We start from the raw sequence: 17,566 nt of genomic DNA on the forward strand, positions 1-17,566 counted from the left end.
GTCTTGGCTTTTTGAGGCACTGATAATAAAGTGAATTTTTATTTGAAAATTCTTGAATGAAGGTTCTTGCTGGTCATACAGTACATTATGTTTTAATCAACAAACTTTAACATCCCAGAATTTATTATTAGTAATAATTTGTTATATATTATATATAATGTAATTTGCTATATATTAGTGTATGTTATAATTTGTTATGTATTAGTAAATTGAAAAACACCAATTTGTAAGCGATGAACTTACAAAAATTTACACCTATCTTTTGCAACCCATAAATACCTAAAAATAACAGCATCTAATAGCAACTTTCTGTACTGATTGTAGAAATCCCTGTACCGTCTGTACTGTCATGACAACTCTAGCAAAAGCTAAGTACTAGATTAGAGTGTGTGCACAGCTGATTGTGAAGCTGCATGAGAGAGGTGCTTTATTAGTCCCCAAACCTCACTACTGTAATTTATACTGTTAGGAATAAAAACTGGAAGCACAAGTGCTTTCCAACTATAAAGTTCAAGTTCAAGGATTTATTGGAAATAAGCCAGAAAGTATATTTTAAAAATTAAAACAAGCCACCCAAGGAAAATAGTATTCTTAGGTAAAGTGTTTTGTTGTTGTTTTAACTAGCAAAGAAATTCTCAATTTCTATTTCACAGTAAAGAACAATGAAGAATTTCTCCATCACACATACCCAGCCTCCGTTTTGCTTTATCCATTCTCCCGTGTTATTCATGACGAACTCCGCAACAAAATATGAAATCTCCTTGTAAGTATCCACATCCGGGGCAATTTGCTGTCGTAGAAGTTTCTTGATGAGAATACCTTCAAATGCAAATATGGTTACAATTCTTCCCCAGTTAATGATGCCATCTTCAAACTCCTTTTCCATTACTTGGTTGAATAGTGTTCTGGCAGTGTCTACGGACACAACATTAACGTTGTCCAAGCATGGCTTCAGATTCTTTTCCACTTCTTTTTGGACTGAGAACGCAACCTTTTGTAGCACTCTGGACGCTTTGCTTGGACCTGATCCAGGTTGTGGTATCTGTAGGACGTACTGCAGATAGTCCTGAGCTAGCCTGTAAATATATCCAAATTCACAGTCTGTCATCTTCTTCCTGGTGGAGAGCAAAGTCTTGAGGGGGCTCACCTGGATGGAAGCTGTTGAGGCAATGTGATGAGAATGCTCACTGAGCTTGGCTGAGTTTTGACACATGATGATACATGGAGGCTGGTGGAATTTCTGTTTGCATCACTTTATAATATCCTTCCTCCTAGTCACTTTCGTGCGTAGGCTGTGTTTCATGTCATGTATGAAAGAGAAAGTTTAAAATGTGAAAGAGGAAAACGTTTCAGAGAGGCCACTTCCTCATCCTGTGATTAATTCAGCTTCACAAGTCTCAAATGCAGGATGTGGAGAAATTAGAATCCTTGTAGATTGCTGGTGGGAATGCGAAATGGTACAACCCCTGTGAAAATGTTGGCAGTTTCTCAAAAAGTTAAAAACAGAATTATCAAAAGACCCAGCAATTCCATTCATAGGTATACACCCAACAGATACTCAAGTACTTACATACGAATGTACGTGGCAGCACTATTCACAATAACCAAGAGGTGGACACAACTCAAATGTTTGTCAACAGATGAATCGATAAATAAATTATGGAACATTATTCATCCCAAAAACAGGAATGAAGAACTGATACATGCTTCAACAGGAATGAACCTCAAAAATATTAGGCTAATAGAAAGAAGCCAAACAGAAAAGGTCATATATTATGTGATTATATTTCTATGAAATATCCAGAATAGTTAAATCCATAGAGATAGAAAGCAAATTGGTGGTTGCCAGGAGCTGAGGAGAGGGAGGAGTAACTGCTTAATGGGTAGAAGGTTTTCTTTTGTGTGATGAAAACGTTTTGCAAGGCCGGGCGGGTTGGCTCACGCCTGTAATCCTAGCACTTTGGGAGGACAAGGTGGGCAGATTGCCTGAGCTCAGGAGTTCGAGACCAGCCTAGGTAACATGGTGAATCCCGTCTGTACTAAAATACAAAAAATTAGCCGGGCGGGCGGCATGTGCCTGTAATCCCAGCTACTTGGGAGGCTGAGGCAGGAGAATTGCTTGAACCTGGGAGACAGAGGTTGTAGTGAGCCAAGATCACGCCTCTGCACTCTAGTCTGGGCAACAGAGTGAGACTCTGTCTCCAAAAAAAAAAAAGAAAAGAAAATGTTTTGCAACTAGATAGAGGTGGAAGTTGCACAACACTGCGAAGGTACTAAATGACACTGAATTGTTCAGTTTAAAACGGTTTTATGAATTTCAAATTTAAGAAAAGTCTTAAATGCCATCCACGGGGTAAACCGGAGTAAAGACAATTTGGAATGGAGACTACATAACAGCCTGGGTGGCAGAGAACAGGGCCTCTCAAGGTGACTCTGGCAGTACCGCCCTTGATCATTTGTAATTGAGTAAGGATGATACCAAGAGGGAAGAAGAAAAGATCCTCTTTGGGTCAGGCACGGTGGCTCACCCCTGTAATCCCAGCACTTTGGGAGGCCAAGGCGAGGGGATCACGAGGTCAGGAGATCGAGACCATCCTGGCTAACACGGTGAAACCCTGTCTCTACTAAAAATACAAAAAATTAGCCAGGCGTGGTGGCGGGCACCTGTAGTCCCAGCTACTTGGGAGGCTGAGGCAGGAGAATCGTTTGAACCCAGGAGGCAGAGCTTACAGTGAGCCGAGATTGTGCCACTGCACTCCAGCCTGGGTGACAGAGTGAGACTCCGTCTCAAAAAAAAAAAAGAAAAAGAAAAAGAAAATACCTTCTTTGGTCTTCACCTTCCACCTACTCTAGAATTTCTGATAGAAAACAAAATTCTGCTTTAAGCCTGACTTAATTCACATTTTTAACTCAGGTAAACTATCCGATGTGTGGATTAGAAATTGCAGGACCAGAAAGAGCACTGGACTTACAGTCAGAGGGCCTGGACTCAGTCCCAGCCAAATCTCTCTTTCTTTACTCAGTATGTACCTTGGGTCTGTGCTTAATTTGTAAAATGAGGCAATACACGTTGACCTCAGAGGGTTGAGGTTAAGTTCAAAGAGATGACCTATGTAAAGCAAAGCCTCTATCACCATGCCTGGTAAAACATAGGTACCTAATCAAAGCTAGTTCCCTATTGTTCTTTTGTGGACTAATGAGGAATTTGGCCTCCCAGTCATCTCTTTACCTAGCAAGGATATAACTTCATAAGTGAAATGCAAATCTCATTTGATTTAGCTATGGCAGCAGTTCTGAGAAAAGGTTTGCAGTGGGTGGAAGAAAAAGGAGACAACTCATGGTCGCTGGAGAAATTGAATTCACTTTTTTTTTCCATCCACATATGGAGTGTCTTTGAGTCTTTTATCCTGTATATGACCAGCTGCAAATAGGAAAAATGATTCATATATAACTTGCATTTCTGAACTATCACCATAGGGTTAAGGAGGAAAGGAGAGGTGCTGCTTAGAATGCTCGTTAATAGCGTGGCAGCCATGAAAATGCACCTTTCAGACCTACTGCAGTGGTTTAATTGACTAAGGGCCCCAGCCTCAGTGCTTTGAATCTACCACAGCTTTGCACTGAGGCCACACATCCTACAGGCTGTTCCCAGCCAATGATTGAGCAAAGCAGGAACCTTAAGACCGGTTCCTGCAAGTCAACTTCCTTTGATAGGTAACTTTGGTTCAATGACTCCCCATGGGCTTTGCTGAAACTTCCTTCGACTGCACAGTCATGGAAGACTTCCTACCCCATCTTCCTCCTTCTCTCCTTTGCAGAGGTCAGTCCTGCATTGTAGTCTGACAGCTCTGTAGTCTCTTCTGCCTCCCTCCCTCTTTTCTCTCACAGGCATTTACCCCAGTAAATCTGTTAGACATCTAATCCCCTCATGACATTTTCTTGGAGTACCCAGACTGATATAGGACCTGTAGAGCACAAAGGAGCATACAGATACGTTGTCAAGCCACTTCTCCAGGAATTCCCCTGGGAAAGTTCTCCCGTGCCTCCTAGACTGTGTCCATTGGCCCACAGGAGCACAAAGCCAAAAGCAGGCTGCTTTACCTCCTTAAATCATCTTTGAGCATCATAAGAACCAGGGAAAGGATGGGAAGATTGAGTTTTCTCTCCCCCATTACATTTCCTTGTTGCTGAATATTTCTTTAAAAATAACAGAAGCAGCCGGATGCGCTGGCTCACATCTTTGGGAGGCCAAGGCGGGTGGATCATTTGAGGTCAGGAGTTCAAGACCATCCTGGCCAACATGGTGAAAGCCTGTCTTTACTAAACATACAAAAATTAGCCAGGCAGTAGAGGCACATGCCTGTAATCCCACCTACTTGGGAGGCTGAGACAGGAGAATCGCTTGAACTCAGGAGGCGGAGGTTGCAGTGAGCTGAGATCATGCCACTGCACTCCAGTCTGGGCAACAGAGTGAGATCCTGTCCCCTCAAAATAATAATAATAATAATAATAATAGAAGCATGTGGTTTTAAAATTGCAATCAAGCATCTTTGGCTGGGTGTGGTGGCTCACACCCGTAATCCCAGCACTTTGGGAGGCCAAGGCAGGTGGATCACTTGAGGTCAGAAGTTTGAGACCAGCCTGGCCAACACGGTGAAACTCCATCTCTACTTATAAAAAAAAAAAAGTATAAGACCAGGCGCGGTGGTTTATGCCTGTAATCCCAGCACTTTGGGAGGCCAAGGCGGGTGGATCAGGAGGTCAAGAGATCGAGACCATCCTGGCCAACATGGTGAAACCCTGTCTCTACTAAAAATACAAAAATTAGCTTGGCGTGGTGGCACACACCTGTAGTCCCAGCTCCTTGGGAGGCTGAGGCAGGACAATCGTTTGAACTCAGGAGGTGGAGGTTGCAGTGAGCTGAGATTGTGCTACTGCACTCCAGCCTGGGCAACAGAGCAAGACTCCATCTCAAAAATAAAAATTAAAATTAAAATAAAATAATAATTAGCTAGGCATTTCATTTATTCAACAAAGATCAACTACCTGCCTTCACTGGGTCCTGGCTTGGGCAATGGGTGGAGACAGAAAAAAGACAGACCCTTGTTTTTGTTTTTTTGAGACGGAGTTTTGCTCTTGTCGCCCAGGCTGGAGTGCAATGGCGCAATCTAGGCTCACGGCAATCTCTGTCTCCTGGGTTCAAGTGATTCTCCTGCCTCAGCCTCCCAAGTAGCTGGGATTACAGGTGCCTGAGACCACTTCTGGCTAATTTTTGTATTTTTAGTAGAGATGGGGTTTCACCATGTTGGCCAGAATGGTGTCAAACTGCTGACCTCAAGTGATCCGCCCACCTCAGCCTCCCAAAGTGCTGGGATTACAGGCATTAGCCACCACACCCAGCCTAGGGCTTTATATTTCTAATCTTCTGTATACAAAAAGGAGTTGCTTTAAAAATTCTTACATATTGTGGGCCAGGCGCAGTGGCTTACACCTGGTAATCCCAGCACTTTGGGAGGCCGAGGCAGGTGAATCACCTGAGGTGAGGAGTTCGAGACCAGCCTGACCAGCATGGTGAAACCCTGTCTCTACCAAAACTATAAAAATTAGCCAGACGTGGTGGTCGGTGACTGTAATCCCAGCTACTCAGGAGACTGAGGAAGAAGAATCACTTGAACCCAGGAGGCGGAGGTTGCAGTGAGCCAAGATCATACCATTGCATTCCAGCCTGTGCAACAAGAGCGAAACTCCATCTCAAAAAAATAAATAAATAAAAATAAGAAATAAAAATTCTTACATATCATGGCCTGCTTTAGTTTCTTTTGGGGAGTTTCCAAATTATCACTTTTCAAGGATAGGTGGAAGAGAGAAAGACAAAGTTCTTTCCAAAAAAAGGAAAATTCTTTGTTTCTATGAAATGCAAAAGGACTGGTGCGGGGTGGAGTGGAGGCAAGTGTGGGTCAGAGGCAAGTAGCTGACCACGGACCAAGTGTGAAGAGATGGGGCATATCTTTCCTCAGTGCCACTACAATCTGAGTCTGCATTTGCCAGGGTCTAGCGTACAGGCCCATAAAGACCAGCTCATGGTTCCCCATCCTCTGAGCTGCTCTGTCAACGCGTGGAACTTTGTATGAAATTAGGGGTCTACCCCAAGTACATTCTGAATGAGTCAACCAGAAGGCATATTGTCTGGAAACCGTATGTGTATCCAGTTATCCCATAAACATACACTAAACTGCTACTGTGTAACAGGGACCGTGTTAGGCGCTGAAGATAAAAATTCTTGCCTTCAAAGGATTTTCAGTCTAGGAGAACCTATACCATATTATAGGCAGTCAAAGGAACTGCATAAGAGAAGAATTAAAGTAGGTCACTGCAGTGGCCCCAGATGCAGAGACCCTCCCTGGAACCCTTGCTCAGGCCCTGGAGCCAGGTTTGCAGCCTCACAAGTGGGAGGTTCTGGAAAATGCACATGTGTAACACTGATCTACCATAGGTGGAAACGGCAGCCAGTTGGGGAGAGGGTGATGATGGAAGATAACTGGCAAAACCTGTTCACACTTAACAAGTACCTAGCCGGGTGCGGTGGCTCATGCCTGTAATCCCAGCACTTTGGGAGGCTGAGGCGGGCGGATCACAAGGTCAGGAGATCGAGACCATCCTGGCCAACATGGTGAAACCCCATGTCTACTAAAAATACAAAAATTAGCTGAGTGTGGTGGCGGGCGCCTGTAGTCCCAGCTACTTGGGAGGTTGAGGCAGGAGAATCACTTGAACCCAGGACGTGGAGCTTGCAGTGAGCTGAGTTTGTGCCACTGCACTCCAGCCTGGATGACAAGAGCAAGACTGCATCTCAAAAAACAAACAAACAAAAAATAATAATAATTATAATAATAAGTACCTATGGCCCTACCAAGGTTCTCTCTGTGCTTGTTTTATCCAGAAGTTCTTACTGAAGAAGGGTGAAGTCCTGGCTAGGACTGAGGAAACTATTTGTGTTTGTCATGAGAATAACAATAAGAAGAATATGAACCATCTTAGTAATTAACAATTTCTTCTATTTGTAAGGTGCTTTGGACTTCATTCTTTTGATTCTTATCATATACATATATGTGAACTACCACGTCATGAATATTCACTGTGCTTACCCAAATTGCCACATTTATATACATATGTTCCAGTTATCCATTGCTTTGGTAACAAACTAAGTTCTCAGAACTTAGTGGCTTAAAACAGTAATCATTTATTTTGCTCATGAACCTGAACTTTGGGCAGGACTCTTTAGGAATTATTGGTCTCTGCTCCAGAATGTCTGGGGTTTAGCAGGAATGATTCAAACAGCTGGGGTTCAGCTCTCCTCTGACCAGGGAATAGAAGTGATCGGCTGACACCCTAGCCAGGTAAGTCTTGATGGGGAATAAGAGGGAAGAACCCTGAAGCCACCCTGGCTGATGAGTGGCCAGAGGAATGCAAGCTACAAGACAAGGTTTGTAACCTCAAAAAGAACTACTGAAGTCAACTTCCCCTTTCTCCAAAGTTGGCTGGGCTTTTGGCTGCTTCAGAGGAGGTGACTCAGGGGAACTCCCACCCCTGGCGTGCTCTTTAGTTTCTCGAAACTTATGATGGCTACTTCCCTATTCCAAAGCCCCGACCAGAGCAAATTATCTGTAGGGGAGAACGATCTTCAATAGTGACACAATTTTAACACAAAGGGGAGCAGGAAAATATGCACGAGAAGCCACCTGCATGTCCTCCGGTCGTCCCCCTTGGTCCCATTGGGCCAAGCCTTGATGGTCAGAACACACAACGAAGGAAAGTCCCCCAGCCCATCAAGAAAAGCCAGAGGCCCAGGGTGACAAGGCTTTGTTCAGTGGGAGCTTGGTTTCTATCTGGGGAGACAAATTTCCAGGAAATCCTACAAGCATAGGATCCATGTCAGCAGGATTTCCCCCCAATTTTCCTGCTATCTGTGGGAACAAGGCTTAAGAGGGTACTGGAAAGAGCGACTAGTTGTGAACCAAGGGAGCTGAGAGGCAGGGAGGGAAGGAAAGTTTCACGAAGCCTGCCTAGTGGGGCAGAATGTTTTGACTGAGGTTGTGGAGAACTCAAAGGAGACGGAGGAGGAAAGAGTGTGGGAAAGGAAGCAAGAGGGGAATTAGAGTTACAGATGGTCCATATAAGATGGAGTACCTGAGTGCAACTGTCATCGCATCACTAATTTGTCCTTCCTCATCCCCTCCGGCACACCTGTGCATGCCGGTGCGTGATCAGCGCAGCCTTGCCTTACCCTCTGGGAATCTGACTTTACTATCCACTGGCCCTTCCAGTAATCAGCTCAGGATCCTCCAAAGGATTCCCACTGCCCACGAAGGGGAGCTCAGATTCCTAAAAGGCTCTCCATGCTCTGACTCAGCCTCCCCCGTCAACCCAATCTCACCCCACTCCAGTCCCCTGCCAGTGCCTGCCCTGACACCGACAGGCATTTCCTTCCCTGGCACCAGCTATGTGTTCTTACTGTTGTCTCTAACTGAAATGGCTCTTCTCTTTCATTCCCGTGTCTTTAAATCTTCTCCATCTCCGAGGCCCAGTCAAACAAAGCCTTCTCTGTTTACCCTGGCCAAGAAAAACCTCTTAGTCTGTGCCCCCAAGGAATTTGTGCCTGTGTGATAGCAGGTCTCATGGTGTATCGCATACTGCAGCCATTGGGCTGTTTTATACCCTTTGCTGGACTCCAGACTGGCAGCTCTCCTAGGAAGAGGGCTGTCTTACTTCTCTTTGATTCCCTCAGAAGGCATAGTGACTGGACTGCCACATGCTAAGCACACGATAAACGCTGACTGGATTCTATTATTATCATTGCTGGTAATGTTGAGTATTCTACAAATGGCCTATTTCGTAATCAGGGTGATACTGTAGCTGAAGCTAAATTAGTGTTTCCGTTCATTTTTACTCCACAAAGCAAAAGCAAAATTTACTTTTCTTTCCCTAAATGACATCTGGGGGGAAGTACAAGAGGAAAAACCTATTTGAATAGGACTTTTAAGTGATTCAGGTAGAAGGCCTTGGAATTTCCACTGCTCTGAATTGAACAGCAAAATATTCAACATGAACCAAAGAAGCAGAAGTACTCAGTAACGGCAAGCACAGCTGGGCCCCTGGAGGGCAGTTCTCTGGGAGAGTCAAGGCCTCAGAATGCACCAAAGAGCAAAGTACAGAGAATCCACAGCCGCTCACTCAGCCCATTGCTCAGCCAACTTTACTGAGCACCAACTGCATGCAAGATCCTGCACTGGGCTCCAGGAATACATACACGGGGATGTTGTTTTGTTCACAGGGCAATAGGGGTGCCACACGTACTGCCAGAAAATTCACCTGCAGAAGGTTAAGTGCCACAATACAAAATGACATGAAGTTCATCCTAGAGGAGTAAGAGAGGCCTTGCAAAGTAGGCTGACATACAACCTGGCTCTTATGGGACTAATAGAATGCCACTGTGCAGACAGCACAGCATTGGTAAATGTGCAGGTGTGAATCATGAACTAGGCTTCTAATGAAGCTGAAATGTAGAATCTGGGGCTGTGGATAAGTTGTAAAAGGGGAGCAGAATCCCAGTTGTAGCAGCCTTGTATACTGGGTCAGAAGTTCAGAATTGACTTTGAAAAGTAACAGGGGCTGGGCACAGTGACTCACGCCTGTAATCCCAGAACTTTGGGAGGCCAAGGCAGGTGGATCACGAGGTCAGGAGATCGAGGCCATCCTGGCTAACACGGTGAAACCCTGTCTCTACTAAAAATACAAAAAAATTAGTAGGGCATGCTGGTGGGCACCTGTAATACCAGCTACTTGGGAGGCTGAGGCAGGAGAATGGCATGAACCCAAGAGGCGAAGGTTGCAGTGAGCCAAGATCGCACCATTGCATTCCAGCCTGGGTAACAAGAGCAAAACTCTGTCTCAAAAAAAAAAAAAAAAAGGAAAGAAGAAAGAAAAATAAAAGGAACAGGAACTTTTGAAAGGTTTTAAGCAAGAGAGTAACACGGTTAGATCTGCATTTTAGAAAGGTTATTTGGACAATCCTATTTCTTTCTTTTTTTTTTTTTTTTGAGACGGAGTCTCACTCTGTCGCCCAGGCTGGAGTGCAGTGGTACAATCTCAGCTCACTGCAACCTCCTCTGCCTCCTGGGTTCAAGCAATTCCCATGCCTCAGCCTCCTGAGTAGCTGGGACTACAGGCACACACCACCATGCCCCACTAATTTTTGTATTTTTAGTAGAGACAAGATTTCGTCATGTTGTCCAGGCTGGTCTTGAACCCCTGACCTCAAGTGATCTGCCCTCCTCTGCCTCCCAAAGTGCTAGGATTACAGGCGTGAGACACCACGCCCAGCCTAGTCAGTCCTATTTCTAATGGACTTGTTTCTGGGGAGATTGGAATCAGGAATAGCAGAGATTATTTTGTAAAATCAACTTTATCGAGGTGTAATTTCCAAAAATAAAATCCACTCTCTTTAAATGTACACTTTGATGAGTTTGGGGGAAGGCAGTATTTGGGTTTTTGTTTTGTTTTGTAGAGGCAGCGCTTTGCCATGTTGCCCAGGCTGGTATCGAACTCCTGAACTGAAGGGATCCGCCCACCTCGGCCTCCCAAAGTACTGGGATTACAGGTGTGAGCCACTGCAACTGACCAGTGACTTTGATAAGTTTTAACAATTGTAAATACAAATGTAAACATCCCTACCACAATATAACACAATATAAAACATTCCTACCACCCCAAAATGTGCCCTTATGCCCTTATGCTCCTTTGCAGTCTATATATATATATATATATATATTTTTTTTTTTTTTTTTTTTTTTTTTTTTTTTTTGAGACAGAGTCTCGCTCTGTCTCCTAGGCTGGAGTGCAGTGGTGAAATCTCAGCTCACTGCAACCTCCGCCTCCCGGGTTCAATCCTGCCGCAGCCCCCCCTGCCAAGTAGAGTAGTGGGGATTACAGATGTATGCCCCCACGCCCGGCTAATTTTTGTATTTTTAGTACAGACAGGGTTTCACCATGTTGGCTAGGCTGGTCTTGAACTCCAGACCTCAGATGATCCACCCACCTCGGCCTCCCGAAGTGCTGGGATTACAGGCGTGAGCCACCACGCCCAGCCTTGTAGACAATTTCTTACCAGCCTTGGCCAGAAGCAACCACTGATCTGCTTGCCATCACAATAGATTCATTTTTCCTATCCTAGAATTTCATATAAATTGGCCAGGCATGGTGGCTCATGCCTGTAATCCCAGCACTTTGGGAGGCTGAGGCAGGTGGATTTCTTGGGGTCAGGAGTTCAAGACCAGCTTGGCCAACATGGTGAAACCCGTCTCTACTAAAACTACAAAAATTAGCTGTGCATGGTGGCACATGCCTGTAATCTCAGCTACTTGGGAGGCTGAGGCAGGAAAATCCCTGGAACCCAGAGGCAGAGGTTGCAGTGGGTTGAGACGATGCCCACTGCACTTCATTCTGGGTGACAGAGCGAGACTCTGTCTCAAAAAAAAAAAAAATTTTCACATAAGTAAAATTAACCAGTATGTACTCTTTTTATGTCTAGCTTCTTTCACTTAGCATGATGATTTTGAGATTCACCGGTGTTATTCAATACATCAGTAGCCTGTTCTTTAAAACTGAGTGAGATATTCCATTGTGTGAATATACCAACATTTGTTTATCCATTTTCCTGTTGATGAACATTTGGGTTGTTTACAACTTTGGCTATTATGAATAAACTGTCTGTGAACATTCACATGTAGATGTTTTATTTACACAACTACTCAATGTTGTAATTATGTCACAAGTATCAGTTGACTGTTGCTACAATAATGCTGCATAATAAACTTCCCCAAAACTCATCGCCATACACCAATAATCATTCAGTATCATGCCCGCCAGTTTGCAGGATCGGCTGGGTCAATTCTGCTATGAGCTGCAGAGCTACGGGTTAGCTGGGCTGGCTCTGCTCCCCCTGGCTCTCGTCCTGTGGGACCAGTGGCCTCCATGGGATGTACTTTTCTCACCGAGGTGGCAGAGGCACAAGCAACCCCAACCACAGAAACTCATTTCAGGCCCCTGCTTGAGCTGCATCTGTCAACACACACCTTAGACAAAGCAAATCACATGGCCAGTCCTCTAGTGAGAGGGCAGTGAATATTTGCTGAATAATCCAAACTATTACACGAGCTATAAAGGAAGTCCCTCCCTTGGTAAAGAAAAATTGATCTTTCCTGATCTGCTATTGTAATGGACATCTATTGCATGCTTCCCTTCTTTTTAGAAACAGCACTTCCCTTTTTACTGAGAAATTTTCCACTCACCAACTCTAATAACAAGGTTTCAATTATAGGTATCAGATTTACCGCAAAACCCTTCAACCCCCAGGTTACAGTATCTAACCCCACCAGAGGCCAATTAGAGCCCCCCTTCAAGCTTTTAATTTTAATAACACAGCAATAATAATTCCGTTTCCTCCAGCATGCACGTTCTGGATATGAGGCCCAACAGCTTTAGTGGTTGTGTTTCTGACTTTGGGAAGGAAGCTGGTAAACATAAATGAATTTCGTATGCTGAAAGAGAAGAGATGGCAGGTGGGGAGGGTGTCCTAGTGGCCTTCAGGTCCTTTTTTTTGAATTGTTCCATCCTGTATTTAGGTACAAAAACATCTCAGAGTCCTTCCAATAAATTCTTTTTGTTGTCTCTAACTACAGGGCTTCCAACAAGTATATTTCCCCAATACAGTACCATCGGGAGAATCTGCTTTGACTCTACTGAGAAAATTGAACGAGGGTCACGATAAAAGACTTCGAGAAAGAAGGCGGGGTGCAGTGGCTTAGGCCTGTAATCCCAGTACTTTAGGAGGACGAGGCAGGCGGATCACGAGGTCAGGAGTTTGAGACCAGCCTGACCAACATGGTGAAACCCCGTCTCTACTAAAAATTCAAAAATTAGCCGGGTGTGGTGGCACATGCCTATAGACCTAGCAAATCAGGAGGCTGAGGCAGGAGAATCGCTTGAACCTGGGAGGCAGAAGTTGCAGTGAGCTGAGATTGCGTCACTACACTCCAGCCTGGGCGACAGAGTGAGACTCCGTCTCACAAAAAAAGACTTCTGAGAAAGAAACACTGATCATACTGGACGGGAGTGAACAGCTGCAATAGTGATTTAGACGTATAGTAAGCCTCAGGTGTTTCTCCCTGCACCCCTTCCCCACTTTTCTGGTTGATAGACTGTACTTTCCTGGAGGGACAATCCCAGCACTTTGGGAGGCCGAGGCGGGTGGATCACGAGCTCAAGAGATCGAGACCATCCTGGAGAATGTGGTGAAACCCCGTCTCTACTAAAAATACAAAAATTAGCTGGGCGCGGTGGCACGTGCCTGTAGTCCCAGCTACTTGGAAGGCTGAGGCAGGAGAATAGCTTAAATCCAGGAGTCGGAGGTTGCAACGAGCTGAGAATCATGCCATTGCACTCCAGCTTGGAGACAGAGAGAGACTTCGTCTAAAAAAAAAACCTCTGGACTCTCTCTTTGACTCCTATCAATGTAGATGTGGCAGGTGTTAAGTGGTGTGGCTCAGAACATGCAGAATTCTAGTGTTTCTTCTTCTCTGCTGATCGATATCTCCATCATGTCTTTCCTCCAAACTCTAGACTCATACGTCCAACTGCCCACCTTACCTCTCTCCTGAAATATCTAATAGTTATCTCAAGCTTAGCATGTCCAAACTCAACTTCTGATTTCCCACTTGCCTTCTAACCTACTCCTCCCATGGTGTTCCTCAACTTAGGAAAGACATCACCATCCACTCCCCTCAAAACCCTACCTTCACAATATGTCTCAATCTGACCACTCCTGCCACTTCCACTCCTACCAATCCTACTCCAAACCACCATCATCTCTTACCTGAAATATGCGATGGTCCCCCAGCCAATGTCTCTGCCTCCATTCCTGCCCTATAATCTGGGCTTCCTGGGACCACCAGTTCCCTTCATTCCCTGTAAACATGCACCCATCCCCCATCCCTCATGCCAACATTCCCTCTGCCCACACCCTGCTTGCCACTGTCACCCAACCACTTGCAGTAGCAGGCCAACTCTTTCCCTTGAAGAAGCTCAGCCTGGCAGATAAGGGCTGAGAGCAAGAGGAAGATCTTCCAGGAGTTTTCAGAGTCCACTAAAACTAAAGAACCTGCCCCCTGCCTGAAACATGAACCGCATGGAAGACGAGCGAAAATTGCAGCTGTGCTCCATGTTTCCAGTTGAATACCATGACATTTGGCAGGTGTACCAGAAAGCCAAGGTTTCCTATTAGACAGTTGAGGAGGTAGATTTCTCCCAGGACATTGAGCACTGGAAGCCCTGAAGCTTGTGGAGAGAGATTTTATATCACAGGTTCTGGTTTCACGGCAGCAAGTGATGGAGCTGGACTTGGTGAGCTGATTTAGTAAAACAGGACACGTTACAGAAGCACAGTGTTTCTAAGGTTTCCCAGGTAATGCAGACAACGTGTATGCTGAAATGTAGAATCTCTTTTTTTTCAGACAGAGTCTCGCTCTGTTGCCCAGGCTGGAGTGCAGTGACGTAATCATGGCTCACTGCACCCTCAACCTCCCGGGTTCAAGCGATCTTCCCGCCTAAGCCTCTCGAGCAGCTGGGACTACAGATGTGCACCACCACGCCTGGCTAATTTTTTTATTTGTTTTTAGAGATGGGGTTTCCTTATGTTCCCCAGGCTGGTCTTGAACTCCTGGCCTCAAGCAATTTGTTCAACTCCGACTCCCGAAGTGCTAGAATGACAGGCTTGAGCCATTGCTTCTGACCTGAAGTGTAGAGGTTCTTTGTTAATGTTTACACAAAAGATTCCAAAAAGGAGGCCTCTCTCTTCAATGCCATCGAAATAATGCCCTGTGTAAAGAAGAAGGCAGAGAAGCTGCTCGTGGAGAATGGCTCTTTCAGCAGTAGAGGAGACCTCTTTTGGTGGTTTTGCATAGACATTCTGTCTCAAGAAATGAGGAGAAAGACCTGGGATCATAGTAGCCAATGAAATTACTAGCAGAGGCCAGGCGAGGTGGCTTATGCCTGTAATCCTAGCACTTTGGGAGGCCAAGGCAGGCGGATCACCTGAGGTCAGGAGTTCAAGACCAGCCTGGCCAACATGGTGGAATCTCATCTCTACTAAAAATAAACATATTAGCCAGGCGGGATGGTGGGTGCCTGTAATCCCAGCTACTCAGGAGGCTGAAGCAGGAGAATCACTTGAACCCAGGAGGCAGGGGTTGCAGTGAGCCGAGATCACGCCACTGCACTCCAGCCTGGGTGACAGAGCGAGACCCCATTTCAAAAAAGAAAGAAATTACTAGCAGAGATGAAGTTGACACTGTGACTTTACCTGTCTCATATTTGAACACCTGTTATATAAACCTTCAGAGTGAAAACTAAGTGAAATAATGGTCAGTGCTATTAGGCATTGAACAAAAGCTCCTGAGGCCTGCTCTGAGGCTTATTAGAATGAATTGCACTTTAATGAGTCAGTATATGGAATTCGTAGCAAACAGAAATGATGGAATTGGGTTTTAGCAAAGATTTGGAGTAAAAAAGCCATTTGACATATTTTGTGATAAAATATACAAAGCACATAATTTACTACTTTAGCCATTTTTAAGTGTGCAGGTCAATGGCATTACATACATTAATGTTGTTTTGCAACAATAACTACCATTTATCTCTAGAACATTTACTTCATCCCAAACAGAAATTCTGTACTTTTTTTTTTTTTTTTGAGATGGAGTCTCACTCTGTCGCACAAGCTGGAGTGTGGTGGCACGATCTCAGCTCACCATGACCTCTGCCTCCCGGGTTCAAGCGATTCTCCTGCCTCAGCCTCCTGAGTAGCTGGGATTACAAGCATGTGCCACCATGCCCGGCTAATTTTGTATTTTTAGTAGACAGGGGGTTTCTCCATGTTGGTCAGGCTGGTCTCGAACTCCCCACCTCAGGTGATCCACCCGCCTCGGCCTCCCAAAGTGCTGGGATTACAGGTGTGAGCCACTGCACCCGGCAAGAAATTCTGTACTCTTTAAACAATAACTCCCCATTCTCCCCACCCCAGCCCCTGGTAACCAGTATGTAAAGAAGAAGGCAGAGAAGCTGCTCATGGAGAACGGCTCTTTCAGCAGTGGAGGAGACTTCTTCTCCTCATAAAGACTTTACGTCTTTAATAATCTGACTATCCCTGATACCTCATGTAAGTGGAATAATACAATATTTGTCATTTTTATGTCTGGCTTATTTCACTTAGCATAATGTGTTCAAGGTTCATTCATGTTGTAACGTGTCAGAATTGTATTCCTGGCCAGGTGTGGTGGCTCACACCTATAATCCCACCCTGGTAATCAGGAGGCCAAGGTGGGTGGATCATTTGAGGTCAGGAGTTTGAAACCTGCCTGGCCAACATGGTGAAACCCCGTCTCTACTAAAAATACAAAAATTTGGCCCGGCCTGGTTGCTCACGCCTGTAATCTCAGCATTTTGGGAGGTCTAGGCAGGCAGATCACTTGAGGTCAGGAGTTCCAGACCAGCCTGGCTGACATGGTGAAATCCCATCTCTACTGAAAATACAAAAAAATAGCTGGGCATGGTGGCAGGCACTTGGGAGCATGAGGCAGGAGAATCACTTGAACCTGAGAGGCGGAGGTTACAGTGAGCTGAGATTGCATCATTGCACTCCAGCCTGGGCAACAAAAACGAAACTCCGTCTCAAAAAAATAAAAATAAAAAAAGTAGCTGGGCTTGGTGGCGCACCCCTGTATTCCCAGCTACTCGGGAAGCTGAGGCAGGAGAATCCCTTGAACCCAGGAGGCAGAGGTTGCACTGCACTCCAGCCTTCGTGACAGAGCAAGACTCCATCTCAAAAAATAAATAAATAGACGGGGCTCAGTGGCTCATGCCTATAATTCCAGCACTTTGGGAGGCCGAGGAGGTGGATCATGAGGTCAGGAGATTGAAACCATCCTGGCCAACATGGTGAAACCCCATCTCTACTAAAATACAAAAATTAGCTGGGCATGGTGGTGCGCGCCTGTAGTCCCAGCTACTCAGGGGGCTGAAGCAGGAGAATCACTTGAACCCGGGAAGCAGAGGTTGCAATGAGCCGAGATCGTGCCACTACACTCCAGCCTGGCGACAAGAGTGAGACTCAGTCTCAAAAAGATAAAATAAAATAAAACGAAATAAAATAAAAATAATTAATTCTAGCAAATTGGAAGATGTCAGTTTTGTAACTTCAAAGGTAATTTTAAAGTCTACTTGTTAAATAGACCTTAATAAGTCTATTTAATAGTGCATAAGTTTGTAGCACATTTTATATGTGTGTTTATGTGTATATATATATTCACACACACACACCCCCACACACATGATACCCTTTATTGTTCAAAATCCTCTATGGTTTCCTTTAGCACAGGAACAACAAGAATCCACACTCTAATATGCCTGGAAGAGCCCATGCTATCTGGCCCTGACTCCTTCTACTTTCTTCTTC

The 17,566-nt window shown here is 45.0% G+C and overlaps 1 protein-coding gene across 5 annotated transcripts in view; it reads right to left on the minus strand.

Moving 5' to 3' along the window:
• The window catches only part of BCL2A1 (BCL2 related protein A1), a 41,582-nt gene that overhangs the window by 9,145 nt on the left and 14,871 nt on the right, over positions 1–17,566 (minus strand). The window contains exon 2 of one of the 5 annotated variants that reach the window (XM_054452346.2): positions 689–1,438. In XM_054452346.2, coding sequence (XP_054308321.1) covers positions 689–1,213 — 525 coding nt within the window. In that variant the 5' untranslated portion in view covers positions 1,214–1,438. Of the gene's footprint in view, positions 1–688; positions 1,439–17,566 lie in introns of those variants that run through there. The other 4 variants (XM_054452348.2, XM_054452347.2, XM_063652424.1 and 1 more) reach the window with 4 other exon arrangements.

This window comes from Pongo pygmaeus, chromosome 16 (assembly GCF_028885625.2).
Source record: "Pongo pygmaeus isolate AG05252 chromosome 16, NHGRI_mPonPyg2-v2.0_pri, whole genome shotgun sequence".
NCBI lineage: Eukaryota > Metazoa > Chordata > Mammalia > Primates > Hominidae > Pongo > Pongo pygmaeus.